At 37.8% G+C, this 17,551-nt stretch overlaps 1 protein-coding gene across 1 annotated transcript in view; it reads right to left on the bottom strand.

The window, feature by feature from the left end:
• The window catches only part of LOC126248502 (protein unc-79 homolog), an 875,350-nt gene that overhangs the window by 489,421 nt on the left and 368,378 nt on the right, over nucleotides 1-17,551 (bottom strand). The window contains exon 25 of the mRNA XM_049949540.1: nucleotides 17,096-17,209. Within this exon, the coding sequence (XP_049805497.1) occupies nucleotides 17,096-17,209 (114 nt within the window). The remainder of the gene's footprint in view (nucleotides 1-17,095; nucleotides 17,210-17,551) is intronic.

Genomic DNA, 17,551 nt, shown 5'->3' with positions numbered 1-17,551 from the left:
AAGAACATTGAGTCCACTCTCAAAAGGCAAAGAACTCACTTTATAGCTATTGTAAATTTGTTGATTTACAGCCATCAACTCAGTACCCAGATCTTGACTTCGGTCCAAAGATTTTCATGTGCTCTTATTTCTTCTGTTTGACTTCATATCAAGATAAACCAGCCACATAAAATGCATCAGAGGATGTGGCTGAATTTATGATTCTAGATAATGTCACAGGTGCCATAGGATTTCACCTATGAGCTTCAAACTCACTACAGCTAAGGGCAGCTGCTTTTAGCTATTTCCACACAGCAGGCAGTTCCTTACTCATCTGCACACATTAATCACAGTCCCTGTCCATCTTTCGCTATGTACAACTATAAGCTAATGAAAAAGAGGGCAATAATCCAAGAAATTGAAGACTGAATATTACAGTAATATAAAAATTAAAAACAAAAACACAACATGTCTCTGGCAATACAGGTAGCAAACAGCTACTATATTAAAAATATTAACTACATAGAGCTGAAAAAAGGAATTAAAATTGATTTTAATATTTATACAGGTGCTATACATAGTCTGATCTCTGTAACATGTGGGCCTTGGCTATGTAATTTCTGAAATTGCTTGCGTTGGTTGAGTGAAACATGTAAAAATAAAGAAAATGTTATATGAAAATTTGGATGCTCTACAATTTTAATTTCTAATGGTAACTATTACTCTGCAGGCAAATGCCTGCACTCACTGTAGATGACATCTTTGCCAACATTAAATTTCACAGGCTCCTATTCTGAATCGCATACTCTTTTTCTTGATGTTGACCTCATCCCCACCAAGGGTCAGCTATTCACTTCTATTCACATTAAACCAACCACCAAACAACAGTACTTACATTTTGACAATTGCCATCCTTTTCAAGTCAAACTTTCCCAACCCCCAGCCTTGGCATTCAAGACATTTATTCAGATGCAGACTCTTGACAGTAGTGCACCACAAGTCTACTTTCAGCCTTCACTGGACATAATGACCCTAGTTAAAAAGCAGATTTCTTGGGCCATAACATGCAATCTTGGTACTGCTAAGCCCTCCAAAAGACAACATAGGAGTACACTTCATGTCACTCAGTACTATCCTGGTCCTGAATGTATTAATCAACTTCAATGAGGCAGTGACTTGCTAAAAGCATGCCCTGAAAGGAGGTCCATTCCACTTGACAGTTTGCCCACCGCAACTAGAATAAGCTTTGCCCCCCCCCCCCCCCCTCCACCCCATTCTCACTCCACAATATCCCAGTCAGACCCTATGCCCCATCTGCATCCATTTGCCTACCCTACCCTGTAGCTCCTACCTCTGTGACCATCCGCACTGTAAGACTTGCCCCATGCATCCCCCTACGGCCCCTAGACCAGCCCTGTAACTGGCAAAACATATGCTTTCAAAGGGAGGGCCACCTGTGAAATGGCACATGCCATGTGCCAGTTCTTATGTAAAAACTGTTTGGCCTGCTACATTGATATGACTACCACCAAGTTATCAGTTAGAACAAGTGAGCATAGACACAAAGTGTATACTGGGAACACACCATATCCTGTTGCAGAGCATTCTCTACAACATGATAGTTGTGACCTCAGTGGCAGTTTCACCACACATGTCATATGGATCCCTCCCCCCTCCCCCTCCCACCCTCCCACCAACACATTTCACAGAACTCCACAAATAGGATGTGGTGTTACAACATATCCTTGGTTCTCCCTGTCAACTTGGCCCTAATTTAGATTAATTTCTTTGGTCTCAGCATTTTTTTTCAGTAACTATTCCTTTCTACACTCCAATTTTAGTTTTATATATCTTTTATTTTTTGATTTTTTTATTTTTCCCTGCCCTCCATGTCATCTATCAAGTATAATACACTTAGCTTTCCACTGTTATTAACTCTTGTGTGATGATCTCTCAGTAATCTCTGTCTTGTTTATTACCCCATTTTCCTACAAATGTTGTCTGGTGCAGCACAATCAGCCTTTCCTTCTCATCCCATCTGGTAAGTCTCCCCTGATGCAGGGATCTGGTGATTTCTGCAACTCTCCCCATTTCCTGGACCTCACCAATTCTTTTCCTTCATCCCTCTTCCATCAGTCCTTCTACCAGAGGAAGGAGTAACCGGCTCCTAAAGCTTGCACATTTCCTTAATTTTTATATTTGTTTTCTCCTACCACTGCCTGGTGAGTAGATTTTTTATCTTTCCAATTATATTATAAGAAGTCAATAGATTCCTATGGTTAAAAAAATGATATCTTTTGTTTTATGTATGGATCATTCAAAAGATTGTGTATATATGGCATCCAAAGGCTTTACTGATGTCAGAGAAACAATATTCTGCTTTCATTTGCAGATTTATCAACTGAAAAGAGAAATTATTGTACTAGATATGATGAGAGGTAATAATATCCAAGACACAAAAGCAATTTACAGAATATATGAAAAAAGAAATGGAAAAATACACTATTAATAAGAAACATAATGGCTTCTAACTTCATACACGCAAAATGAGTTTTGCATCTGGAGTTCTTGGGTTATGATTGTGTCTGTCTATTAAAGGAACCAGCTGATTTTTTTCACTTGACACAAAATAAAAAAGTCAATACATTTCCATGAATACCACAAAGGAAACTGGAAAAATTAGTACCATGGAGAATGGAATCCAGCCATAGCTTCATCTAAATTTAACCTCTCTGAGCCACTAAAAGTGACCACTGCACCAGAAGTTTTAGAACTATTGAACAATGAAAGAAACTGTGCACTAGCATCTGAGGAAGAAATACAAGAATTCTTACTATGTGAGACTGTTGGGATACCTAACTGCGTTTCATGATCAGCAAAAACTGTACAGAATAATAGTATTTACTTTAATGCATAATAAATCAAAATACGTTTCCTTCAGAAAAAATACAATATAACAATCGGAAAGCTTATACATAAGAGACATCAAACAAGAGGTATCAGGCCTTAAGTAATCAAAAAGTACAAGATAGATTTTACTGAAAGCTGTCCAATGCAGTGATAATAGCAATCACCATAAAAGTGACAGTCAATGAGTTTTTCTGTCTCAGAAAAAAATTTATGCCTGTATTTTACATATAATAAGACTTAGTTAGGCTGTAGCACTGTGAACTGGAAGCTCTCTCTCTCTCTCTCTCTCTCTCTCTGTGTGTGTGTGTGTGTGTGTGTGTGTGTGTGTGTGTGTGTGTGTGGGTGGGTGGGTGGGTGGGTGGGTGGGTGGGTGGGTGGGCTGGTGGGTGGGTCGATGGGTGGGTGTGAGGTGGAGGGGGGGGGGGGGATGCAGTTGGATTAAAAGAAGACACTGAAGCAACACAGAAGCAGATTGCTAGATTTGTTACTGGTAGGTTCAAATAATATGCAAGTATTACAGAGATGCTTTGGGAACTCAGATGGGAATCCCTGGAGAGAAGACAACATTCTTTACAACAAAAACTATTGAGAAAATTTAGAGGAGCAGCATCTGAAGTTGGCTGCAGAATAATTATACTGCCTGCCTATGTAGATTTTGTGTAAGGACAACAAATATAAGATACAAGCAATTAGGGCTCATATGGAGGCATATAGACAGTAATTTTTCCCTTGTTCTATTTGTGAGTGGAACAGAAAAGGAAACTGCTTACACTGGTACAGAGTATCCTCCACCATGCAACATAATGTGCCTTGTGGAGTACATATGCAGACGTAGATGTAGGTGTAGGTGTAGATGTATGCAACTGCATAATAGATATTGCAAATTCTCATCCCTCTCTTATGTCATTCCTATTCAGTTTTAAATGCTTGTGATGATAAATTACTAGTCTGTCTCTTTATAAGCAAACAGCCACTGGACAGGTGAACATCCTTCATACCATGAACAAATAGCAAAGAGAAAATAGCACTGACACCATAATTCTGCTGAACTGAAGAGATTTGTGTTGATCCAAAAGTGTCACATGGTAGTTCTAAATGAACTGTCATGCTGTACCGAGTACTTCCAAGAAGGACTGGACAAAAGCACGACAGGTTGATCCTCAGCCCACAAAACCAGCACACATATAACATGGCACACTGTGTGGCCAACTCTGTTCTAAATTAAAAGTTTCTAACAATAAATTGTAATTTAAAGGCATTTGACAGCCAGAATCTAGTAACTAAGAATAGTGACACAGTGCCCCATTGTAGGCTGTTAATGAAGGTATAAGCATATGGAATAAATTCCAAATATTTGGGTGGCTCAAAGACTTCGTAAGTAATAGAATCCAGCATGTTGTCCTCGATAGCAAATGTTCATCAGAGACAAGGATATCATCAAGAGTGCCCAAGGGAGGTGTGGTAGGACACCTGCTGTTCTTTATATACATAAATGACTCGGTGGACAAGGTGGGCAGCAATCTATGGTTGTTTGCTGATGATACTGTGTTGTGTGTATGGTAAGGTGTCAAAGTTGAGTGACTGTAGGAAGATAGAAGACGATGTAGACAAAATTTCTAGTTTGTGTTATTAATGGAAGCTAGATCTAATGTGGAGGAATGTAAGTTAATGTGGATGAGAAGGAAGGACAAACCTGCAATGTTTGGTTACAGTGAAGTTTTTAAATATCTGGGTGTAATGTAGCAAAGTGATATGAAATGGGATGAGCATGTGAGAACTGTGGTAGGGTAGGTGAATGGTCGACTTCTGTTTAGTGGGAGCATTTTAGGAAAGAGTGATTGACCTGTAAATAAATAAATAAATAAGAGACCACATATAGGATACTGGTGTGAGTTATTCTTGAGTAATGCTCCAGTGTTTGGGATCCATACCAGGTCATATTGAAGGAGGACACTGAAGCAATTCAGTGGTAGGTTGCTAGATTTGATACAGGAAAGCTTGATACGGAGACCACATAGAGGATACTGGTGTGAGTTATTCTTGAGTAATGCTCCAGTGTTTGGGATCCATACCAAGTCAGATTGAAGGAAGACATTGAAGCAATTCAGTGGTAGGCTGCTAGATTTGATACAGGAAAGCTTGAACAGCACATAAGTGTTATGGAGATGCTTCGGGAACTTTTTGAGAAACACTGTTGAGAAAATTTAGAGAACCAACATTTGAAGGTGACTGCTGAACAATTCTACTGCTACCAACATACATTGTGTGTAAGGATCACAAAGATAAGACTCGAGAAATTAGGGTTCATTCGGAGGCACATAGATAGTTGATTTTCCCTTGCTCTATTTGGGAGTGGAACAGGAAAGGAAATGACTAGTAGTGGTACAGGGTACTTCCTGCTGTGCATCATACTGTGGCTTGCAGAGTATATTATGTAGATATAGATGTAGATAATCAAAATAATCAAACTCAGAGCCACTCTGGACAAAGAGAAAATGTAACTTGTATTTACATTTTCTGCCTACCAGATTGGTTCAAATGGCTCTGAGCACTATGGGACTCAACTGCTGAGGTCATTAGTCCCCTAGAACTTAGAACTAGTTAAACCTAACTAACCTAAGGACATGACAAACATCCATGCCCGAGGCAGGATTCGAACCTGCGACCGTAGCGGTCTTGCGGTTCCAGACTGCAGCGCCTTTAACCGCACGGTGCCTACCAGAATATTACATCATTGATGTTACTGATATGTTCACTACCCATAACAATGTTTAGTGTACACATTACTGCAGAAACTGTATGCTCAGAAGAGGGTTAGATGACTATGGAAAAAATATTATGTTATTTAAAACAACAACTCTACAAGAATTTTGTATGTAATAAGATACCAGAACATATACAATTAACATATCATACACTGAGTCCACATTGGAAACCAGTAGTAATTGGCAATTTTAATGTGGATTTAGTAATAAGTTTTCACTTATTGAACCAACAATATTTTTATTGAGCAGAATAAAATTAGTTCCAGCACTCTCAAGAAAATTTTGGACTTCAGATTATTATTCAGAGTTTGTGTATTCATTTGGGTGAAATTAATCTGCAGCACAGAACATTCAGAATAAGAATAATGGAAGTTCTTGTAACTTTAAAATGAGTGTATTTATTGTACTTTTGTAGTATTTGAAAAAATAATTTATTCAATATTGATAAAATTAATGTTGAACATATGCAAAATTTGTTCTTTATTTAATAACCGGTTTCAGTCTATGGTATCAGCATCAAATGTGTATGTCTTCCTACACCAGTACACAAAACATAAAGAAATATGTAGCCAAGATAGACATAGAAAAAGATGTAAGAAATTAATAAAACTTAGATAAACACAAATCACCCATATTGTAAGGTCACCAACAGTATACTTTAAGTATGATGATGGTGGCAAGTGGTATTTATTACAGTTTTATTGTGTTTTTACTTCTATTCACAGTGCCTGTCTCAGCTATAAGCTTTTTATTGGTTTTGTTTACTAGTTTAAGAAGAATAGTTTAAAATGATAATCACATACATCAAAACTGGCCATAAAATTAAAAAAAATCAATCAAAAACTGTTTTGAATTTTATTAATATTTTGTGTACTTTCTTTCTACAATGTGAATGTCATGATCTCATGGGTTCTCACTTAGTATGTAAAAAAATCTTCATATCTCAGAAATCAATAGTCTGAATCATGAGCAGAATATCTGTAAATTTTCAAAATATTTAAAATAATGACCACAATGTCTCAGCATGCAGTTTCTCAATGTCCTTCATTATAAACAAATCAATTCATAACAAAATAAATTGACTGTAATGCGACTACAGTCTTAAGTAGACCAACAACAGCAAAAATTGAATTAATTCCCCTACACTATTACTACAATATTTAAAGCATGATAATAATAATTTCATGTGGTTCAATGGCATGTTAGAGGTCTTCTAATTGGGCATTACTTTGGCAACTTCAGTGTCCCTAACCAACACCAGTTATCTGACCAAGGAAAGGGGACCTACAGCTTAACATGGAATGCAAACCATGACATGTTTCTTGCATATCTTCACAACACTGAGAGGTGAATGCAAGATGAAAGACAGAGCAAAAAAATCCACCATCTGCCCAGGGTTTGATACCAAAACCTTTTGTTTTCCAGGCAAGTGCTTTATTTCTAGACCAAATAATTTCTAAGAATGCTTCATTGATGCACGTTAATAACAGTTAGAATTCATGGCAACCAATTTTATGGTAAAGCAATGACATTTTTGGACTAAAATTTTGAAATATAACAGATAACTTTAGACAAAGCAATAATAATTTGAATTCTTGGTAATAAATTTTGCATCAAAGAACTTTTAGACACATAAAAACTTTAGTAATGTAAACCTTCATGTATTTAAGATTGCAGAGGGTTCTGATTTCGGCTGGATTCTATGAAATAAAAATGTGTGTGTGTTTGTGTGAGTGTGTGTGTGTGTGTGTGTGTGTGTGAGAGAGAGAGAGAGAGAGAGAGAGAGAGAGAGAGAGAGAGAGAGTCTGTGTGTGTGTGTGTGTGTGTGTGCGCGCGCGCATGTGCGTGTGTGTGTATGTGTGTGTGAAAATAGTGGTGTGAATATTTTTAAAAAATTCAATCCTTTTTTAGGATAAAAGTCAGTAACTAAATATGTAATAAACTTCTGGCACTTGGTTGTAATGCTAAAAGTGACACTTGAAAGGCAAAATGTTTCTGACAATAAACTATAAAAATAAATCACTTACTGGAATGAAAGTGAGCATTTGTTACATTATAAACTAATATTATAACATTTTCCCAACACTGAAAATATTATTGTATGTGTGCCAGAACATTGGTTGTGAGAAGATCAGACAGATGGTTGTCAGAAGATTAGGCAGATTTTTTTAAGCCTGATGGTTATTCCACTGGAGACACTAGGGTATATTTGTTCTGACTTAAAAAACAGCCTTTCCTTCATTAATCTTTTGGTACATTTCACGTACTTGCTTCTTTTCTCCTAGCTGTTCAATTTCTTCCAAGTTTTTCTTTTCTAGTGCTCTTTTCTTCTTTCTGCAAATCCTCTTAGCTACAAGGTGCTTCTCATTATATTCATTCAGATTTGCTCTAGATCATCTCTGAAATAATTTCATTTGTGCTATGTTATGCTCCTCAATTCTTCACATACATTCCTCATCAAACCAATCTGCCTTCCTTTGAGCCCGTACATGTCCCGAAACCGCCCCAGCTGCCTCAAGGATTATAGTCACATTGTTCCCACATTATTTCCATATGTTCATTTGATGTGTCGGTATTGTTCTTAATCCCCTCTTCTATTTTTGCCTGATATACTCTCTGTATTTCTTCTGACTTTAGTTTCTTAATGTCAAAAATTTTCTGTTTGTGGCCTTTTTGTTTACTCAGTAGTAAGATCCTTTGCCTGTACTTAATTCTCACTAGATGATGGTCTGAATTGCAGTCAGCTCCGTGTTGGCTCCTAACATCCATCCTGTCAATCAATATATGGTGTATCTGATTTCTAGTTTGTCCATCTGGTGACATCAATGTTTCTTTTGCGTGGGAACCATATACTGCTGACAGTCATTTTTTTTACTTATAGCAAAATCTACAATCCTAATTCCATTGTCATTTGAAATTTCGTGGAGGCTATGTTTTCCTACAGTTGGCTGATAAGCCTATTCTTTTCCTATTTTTGCATTCAAGTCTCCTATTAAGATCTTAACATCATGTTTAGGAGCCTGTTCATACAACTGCTCTACTTTGCTATAAAACTCATCCTTCTGTTGTTCATCTGCCTCCTCTGTGGGTGCATGTACATTTATAATTGTTATGTTGAAAAATTTTCCTCTTAATCTTAATATGGACATCCATTCATTGACTGGTTTGAAGTGCATTACAGCATGTTTCAGTCCTTGAGCGACCACAAAACCTGTACCAAGGACATTCGTATTTCCGCCACTATAGAAGACTGTGAAATTTCCTGAGTCCATTATGTCACTTCCCTTCAATCTAATTTCCAGGAGAGCCAATAGTTTTATACCATAGTTGTTTATTTGCATTAGCAGCTGCTGTAGATCTCCAGCTTGGTATAGGCTCCACATATTCCCTGTTCCTATGTACATATCTCTCATCCTTTTTTTGTTTGCTGGGGTCATCATCAAAATATCTGTCCGGCTCATTCCTTTGTTAGCATTCGCAACAATTTATTTTTACAGGGAAAGATTGTTCATCTTTTGCCCAATCATTTGAGGTGTTGCCTCTTACAGCTTGTAGGGTTGATGGTTTCATTTTCAGAGGAACATCCTTAGCCTTCGTAGATCCCTGTACTGACTGCAAGGCAGCAGTTGATAATTGGGGTCTCCTCTGCCTTTCTTCCAAGCCATTGGCCCTCGTACCTGCAGATTGTGGTCTGTCCCAGGTATTTTATTTCCCTGGTACTCTCGATATCTGGAGGACATTCCCCTATACACCACTTGGGGATGTGCCTGATGGGGGCAGCCACACATGGGATATTGCTTGAACACGTAACAACATGTTTCCTCTCTTGAAGATGAGTCCTTGTGTTGAAGGTAAGTCCTTGTGTTTGCAACACAAAACATGTATTTTTAATGTTATGAATACAATACCAACTTCTGGAAAGCTGGGCAACTTGTAGACAATGCTGATGGCCATTACATACAGTACTTAAAAGGTGCTTACCACAAGACATATGGAGCAAATTGAACCATTATCCTCCCGTTTAACAGAACCTGTATTTGATCCATGTATGATTACAACTGCACAGTGTCTGGAACTGCTCAGGCAGTTTACTTGAAGGATTATCATGAGAGAATTAGAAGGGGATTAAAGATCCAATGCCAGCCTTTGCATTGAAGTTGAGAGGCTACATTGAGGAGTTACATATTTACAGCAGATGAAAACTCTGCATTGTATGACAAAGAGTGTTGCTGATAGAAAACCAACCCACTGATTATGGCATTGCTCTTCTTGGTTGCAGGGATTGGAGGAAATGCTATTCACCTATCTATTTATAAGTGCTGTTGATTTGTACTTCTTCAGACAGACACCCAACATATTTATGGCATGTGTAGCATGCATATGTCAAATGTCACACTTAATGCAGTGAATATTGTTTGCAGTAAGAGTCCAGTAGTACATTTAAATGGGGACATGTCCCCTATTTCAGCTGATGAGAAGACAAATGTAGGTTGGATACATAATTTTAGACAAATGTTTTCCATTTATTCAAGTGTAAATATTTACATTTTTATTATTTGCAACTATACTCATATTGGCACAATTGTCAACTGCCAAGTTTTTGAGTGGAACTATCTCTAGCTGTGAGGACGGGTTGTGAGTCGTGCTTGGGTAGCTCAGATGGTAGAGCACTTGCCCGGGAAAGGCAAAGGTCTTGAGTTCGAGTCTCAGTCCAGCAAACAGTTTTAATCTGCCAGGAAGTTTCATATTTGTGCACACTCTGCTGCAGAGTAAAAACCTCATTCTAGATACATCCCGCAGGCTGTGGCTAAGCCATGTCTCCGCAATATCCTTTCTTTCAGGAGTGCTAGTTCTGCAAGGTTTGCAGTGTTTCCTTACCACAGTTAACTCTATCTTTCCTGTTTATAATATTTCATAATTAACAAGCAACATGTCTGTTTTCATATAACTGATTCTGAGGAAGGTCTCAAGGTGATTGTCCAGTAACTTACATCTATTATAACAAAATCTTTACTTCCCTGATATCCTTTTATTTGGAAGTTCTAACTGCTTTAGTCAGCTACAAAGAGTTGCTAATATTTGGATCCAATTGATTTATAACCCTAGCCTTTCAATAAACACATGACATCAAAACAACGTCCTCCATCCATTAATAGAAGCGATAACATGTACAACACCTGCAATAGTATATTCATACACATTTTGGTTGAATTTCCATTTCCATTTATCAGCAATTATATATTGTTTCTGTTACTTTGATAAAGAAAAGGTCTCTACAGATATCAGTACTTTTACATTCTTCATTCCTCTTTTTGGCAGTTAAATATGACTCTAATTGTACATCTGGGTTGGACTGCAGTTTACAGTTTTCTTAGTATTCCATCAAGTACTGCATGAGTTGCAACTCAGATAACTGCAAGTAACAGTCAAACTGTGTAGCTATGGTGTCCCCAAGGTGATTTAGTAACATCATAGGTGTCACATAAGTCTATGGAGCATTATAGCCCAAACATCCATTCACTATGAGTTAAAAATGCAAAACTGCATTTCAAGCTAATTTGCTAACCCTCCATTTGAGAGACATATCACAACTTATGATAATTTTTTGCTAAATCACATGTCAGAACAAAATATAGAAAGGTTCTTGCAAAATATAAAACAGGCTAACTGGTTTTGAAACAAGGAAGCTTTATGAAGGTTTTTGTCAGGTATTTGAGAAAATATTAGTGCCCAATTTCTGTTAAAACCTGAAATAGTAATTGAACTGAAATCAAATACACATATCACAAATTTACCTTTACATGTTGCATTCACTGGTACTATAATTTAGCATTCACAGACTCTTCCTTCTGATAAATGGGCAGAAAAGCACAGCATTGTTAGGAATGCCATCCAATATCATAATATCATAATAATTTGAAGAAGAGAAAGAGGAGGAAATTAAAAGCCACATGATCATAACAAGGATTTTGAAAAAATGAGAAATCAACAGATGAGAAATAAGAAACATTTGGACTAATGATAGAAACAGAGTTAAGGTGTAAAGAGGCATTAAGTAATTATAGCAATGTTAACCGAAATGGCAAAGAGAAAGAATGGGTAAACAGAACGCAGATGATATCTGGAGTGATAAGAGTATGTATGGGGCAATATGAGTGATAGGAACAAATACTTAACACCTGCTAAGTTCTGTGGAATGAATGTTGTGAGTAAGAAACCATGTGGCCATAGGAGAAAAGCAAGAAACAAGGTGTGCTGTGCTTCTGGGTGTACTCTGCAGCAGGATATTATGTATTAATATAACAGTTACAAAAAATTGAACCATGTGACAGAGATATGGTAAAAATAAGATGGAAGAAAGGTCAAAATTGCCATTATTAGTAGTTTGCAGAAAATGATATGTAAAATAGATTTCATTGGGCTCAAATGAGTTTAAAAATTCACATACAAGTCTGTTGCAGAAGTTAGTTAATATGTCCCATGACAGCACAATACTGCATAAAATTAGGTACATTTATTTGTTGAGGTGAGTCAAATGTTCTGGGGATATTACAGTACTTACAAATTCTGCAAAAATATGTCCATTACATAAATGCACATGGTCTGCTTACAGGTGATTATTTCCTGACCAAATCATCATCATCATCATCATCATCATCATCATCATCATCATCACCATCAGCCAATTCAATCATTAAATGATGTGGCCTCTTCGAATCATGGATTCAGGTAGGCTTTCAGCAGTCTTCTCCAAGTGGGACGGTCTTGGGCAGTTCTCTGTCAGGTGTTACCAGCGATCTTCTTGATGTCTTTGTCCCACCTGTCTGGTGGTCTTCCTCTAGGCCTCCGGTGCTCTCTCGGACTCCACTCCAGTACTAGCTTTATCCATCTGTTGTCTTTTCTTCTTGCAACGTGGCCAGCCCACTGCCATTTCAAGGAACCTACTGTCTCTAAGATGCCGTTAACCTTCATCACAGACTGGATGTCATCTGCCCTTTTCCTATCCTTTCTTGTATAGCACAACATTGATCTCTCCATGGCTCTCTGTGCTGTCCTAAGTTTCCCTTTTGTAAATGAGTTCAGTGTCCATGTCTTGCAGCCATACATCATCACAGGAAGAATGCATTGATCGAATACTGCTTTCTTCAGATTTACTGGCATTTTTTATCTGAATACTGTTGAATTCTTCCCAAATGCTTGCTGAGCAAATATACGCTTTAAAACAGATCTAAGACCTGTTTGTTCCGCAGAGCATTCAGTTTTATCCTCCTGAATAACTACTTTGTATCTGAGGACAGACATACTAACAGATATGAGCAACAGCAACGGAAAAAAGGATATTGCTACATTAAAAGAACCTTTCACGTACCTCTCATACCACAATGTCCTGAAGTCTGCAGTATTACAGTCCTTTGTCTAATTTCTAAATATTCATAAAATCTTTTTCTTCTGACCTTATAGTGTAGCAGAGATATTAATATTTCTAAAACATCTTAATTAATTTCATGAAAAGCATGTCAAATCCAGTAACAAACAATGTTAGTTCCAGTGTAAGATACGATACCTCTTCCATCTGTAAAAATGCCTCTAACAACCTGAGTGTTTGCAACAAATTTGTCTGTTTGGATGCCTCATCACTACACAGAACAAAGCCAATCATTTCATTGTTTCACTCAACCACTCATCCTCAGAATTATTGAATCATCTCAAAATAACAAAGGATTATTCTTCTCACTACACAATACTACCCTAGCCTAAAATGTATTGATTATCTTTTCCACTGGACCTATGACTTCTGTAGTCATGGCTTGAAATAATGACCACCCTATCCACAAATCTGAGAGGCATCATACCTCTAACACCTTCTCATCAACAAATCCATCTCTACAACATCCTGTTGAAACTTAATGCCACTCTTCAATCTGCTTTGCATATAGCATGAAGCATAATACTGTGACCATCCTCATGGGTGGCTTATCCTATGCCCACATTTGGCACTTATAATATCTTCTTGACCATTGAGAGATTCACCTATGGCACATTCCTTGTGTTTTTCAACCACTGTTCAATTTTTTTTCTACATAACAGCTATTATATTGTCATTCAGGACAAACACAGACAGGGATTCTATACTGGCATTACAGAGTATACATAAAAGACAGAGATCTGCACCATCAACTTTCTGAATTTGAGTACAGCATGCCAACCACCTTATTTGGTAAGTATCCTGCAAGAGAAGACACCATGCAACACAACACGAAGACTTCATTGCCTGCTTTACATCTCAGACCATTTGGATCCTTTATTTTAGCTATAATACCTCATGCACTAATAGTTGGGTACTGTTACAAAGATTTTTGGTTTTGAATAACCCATCGAGTCTCACCACACTACAACCATCCTGCCATGATCTACCCCCTTCTCACTTCTTACATTTCCTATCTCAATTTCTGCCATCATTTTTGCATTTATTTATGTTGCATTTTCTTCATTTTGAGTACTTTATAGCTTTTCTTGTATTTTCTGCCTTTAATAGCTTTTCCTTCCCCTTTTTATTGTTGTTCATTTTTCCTTCATCTGTCCTCCTATTTTCAGACTCACCTTCCCTTATACATAATTTATTTCATTCTTTCCCAACCTCTTGCAGTGGTTCAAGATTTTCCCGTTTGTATGATATCAGAATTTCATTGCTAATATCCCTTGATACAGGCTACTGGGCGATTTTTCCTTCTAATGTCCTGAAAATTCTTCTAAATATTTCTGTTCTTTTGCTGGAAGAAGGAGTTCCACCTTGGAAAAGTTAGTGTTAGTTTTATTTTCTTGGTCCATGCCTCCAAATGCAGTTGTAACAAGAACCAGTGATACAAATCAAAAGCTTTTGCAAAATCACATTTTACTACTTCATTTTTACATGTAGTTTTGAAATATCTGTTATGTTTCAGAAAATTTATAGAGTTAACAAATGACATAGAATCTTATTTGTTTAGAGGTTCCTTATGACCAGTTTGCCAGATTTATTTGATGTTTTTTTTTACTGTCTGGAGAATTACAGGTTTGTGTTTGTGTATTCAATTACTGGTGTGTACAGCTTAAATTGTAACGCACATAGGTTTAAATAATTTAATAATGTATTCACAAATAGAGACAACAGAAGAAAATGAAGCACGTAAAAAATTTCACAAGTGTGACTTTCCAGCAACTGAAACACACACACACACACACACACACACACACACACACACAAAGAGACACACACACCAAACAAAAGCGTTGGTATGTTGATAGGAGACAATAAAAAACACACAAACACACACACACACACACACACACACACACACACACACACACACACACACACACACACACACACACACACACACACACATCCATCCGCACATATACAGACACAAGCAGACATTGGCCTTTACAATGTCTGCTTGTGTCTGCATATGTGCGGATGGATGTGTGTGTGTGTGTGTGTGTGTGAGTGTATACCTGTCCCTTTTCCCCCCCAAGGTAAGTCTTTCCGCTCCCGGGATTGGAATGACTCCTTACCCTCTCCCTTAAAACCCACATCCTTTTGTCTTTCCCTCTCCTTCCCTCTTTCCTGATGAAGCAACCTTGGGTTGCGAAAGCTTGAAATTTGTGTGTGTGTTTGTGTATTTTTTATTGTCTCCTATCAACATACCAACGCTTTCGTTTGGTAAGTAACAGCATCTTTATTTTTAGATATATTTTTCCCACGTGGAATGTTTCCCTATATATATATATACACACAGAGAGAGATAACACAGATATATATATATATACAGGGCTATTACAAATGATTGAAGCGATTTCATAAATTCACTGTAGCTCCATTCATTGACATATGGTCACGACACACTACAGATACGTAGAAAAACTCATAAAGTTTTGTTCGGCTGAAGCCACACTTCAGGTTTCTGCCGCCAGAGCGCTCGAGAGCGCAGTGAGACAAAATGGTGACAGGAGCCGAGAAAGCGTATGTCGTGCTTGAAATGCACTCACATCAGTCAGTCATAACAGTGCAATGACACTTCAGGACGAAGTTCAACAAAGATCCACCAACTGCTAACTCCATTTGTCGATGGTATGCGCTGTTTAAAGCTTCTGGATGCCTCTGTAAGGGGAAATCAATGGGTCGGCCTGCAGTGAGCGAAGAAGCGGTTGAACGCGTGTGGGCAAGTTTCACGCGTAGCCCGTGGAAGTCGATGAATAAAGTAAGCAGGGAGCTTAATGTACCACAGTCGACGGTTTGGAAAATCTTACGGAAAAGGCTAAAGCAGAAGCCTTACCGTTTACAATTGCTACAAGCCCTGACACCCGATGACAAAGTCTAATGCTTTGAATTTTCGGTGCGGTTGCAACAGCTCATGGAAGAGGATGCGTTCAGTGCAGAACTTGTTTTCAGTGATGAAGCAACATTTTTTCTTAATGGTGAAGTGAACAGACACAATGTGCGAATCTGGGTGGTAGAGAATCCTCACGCATTCGTGCAGCAAATTCGCAATTCACCAAAAGTTAACGTGTTTTGTGCAATCTCATGGTTTAAAGTTTACGGCCCCTTTTTCTTCTGCGAAAAAAATGTTACAGGACACGTGTATCTGGACATGCTGGAAAATTGGCTCATGCCACAACTGGAGACCGACAGCGCTGACTTTATCTTTCAACAGGATGGTGCTCCACCGCACTTCCATCATGATGTTCGGCATTTCTGAAACAGGAGATTGGAAAACCGATGGATCGGTCATGGTGGAGATCATGATCAGCAATTCATGTCATGACCTCCACGCTCTCCTGACTTAACCCCATGCGATTTCTTTCTGTGGGGTTATGTGAAAGATTCAGTGTTTAAACCTCCTCTACCAAGAAACGTGCCAGAACTGCGAGCTCTCATCAACGATGCTTTCGAACTCATTGATGGGGACATGCTGCGCTGAGTATGGGAGGAACTTGATTATCGGCTTGATGTCTGCCGAATCACTAAAGGGGCACATATCGAACATTTGTGAATGCCTAAAAAAAACTTTTTGAGTTTTTGTATGTGTGTGCAAAGCATTGTGAAAATATCTCAAATAATAAAGTTATTGTAGAGCTGTGAAATCGCTTCAGTCATTTGTAATAACCCTGTATATATCTATACATATATATTTACAAGGTTGGATGTGTGATGAGAAGGGGAAAGGAAAAGGGAGAGAGAGAGAGAGAGAGAGAGAGAGAGAGAGAAGTTGAGCATGAGAGAAAGAAGTTGTGTGATTGAATAATGGTAGTATAGGAGATAGTGATTGAAAGACAGAAGGCTGAAGAAGGCATAAGGACAAAAAGTTCAAGAGAAAGATGGAACAAACATACAGGCAAAATTCTGTAATTACCATGATATGCATGACACTTTAAATCTCATCACACTACAGCTACACTACCTGCCATTCTTGTACTGGGGGGAAATGACTCTAGCAACTGACCAAGTCCAAATCGGGAACTCTTGCGCTTGAGGATGGGTGCTGAATACTGGCGGTTGTACACCTTCTCCTTCTCTAATTAACAAAATTATTTTCATCAGACTTACATTTATAAACATGATAAAAAAGGGCATCAACCTGTTAAGTAATTCATGCAACTAGTGAACAAAGACAAATTAACAACATATGGGAAATTTATTTCATTATCAGTTAGCACCACCTTCACCATGCCCTTTCTTTCGTAAAAAGATGATGTATTAACATATTTACATTATTTTTTAATGTACATAAATTTGTTTAAGTAATGTTAAGCAGTATAGGAAACTACTGTTTAGATTAATATGAGACTGACTCACATTCACTATGAATAACATGCAATAAATTTACAAGCACCAAAGGCACATGACTTTTTTACAC

This window comes from Schistocerca nitens, chromosome 3 (genome assembly GCF_023898315.1).
Source record: "Schistocerca nitens isolate TAMUIC-IGC-003100 chromosome 3, iqSchNite1.1, whole genome shotgun sequence".
NCBI classification, from domain to species: Eukaryota; Metazoa; Arthropoda; class Insecta; order Orthoptera; family Acrididae; genus Schistocerca; species Schistocerca nitens.
This window is presented reverse-complemented; position numbering and strand designations above follow the sequence as displayed.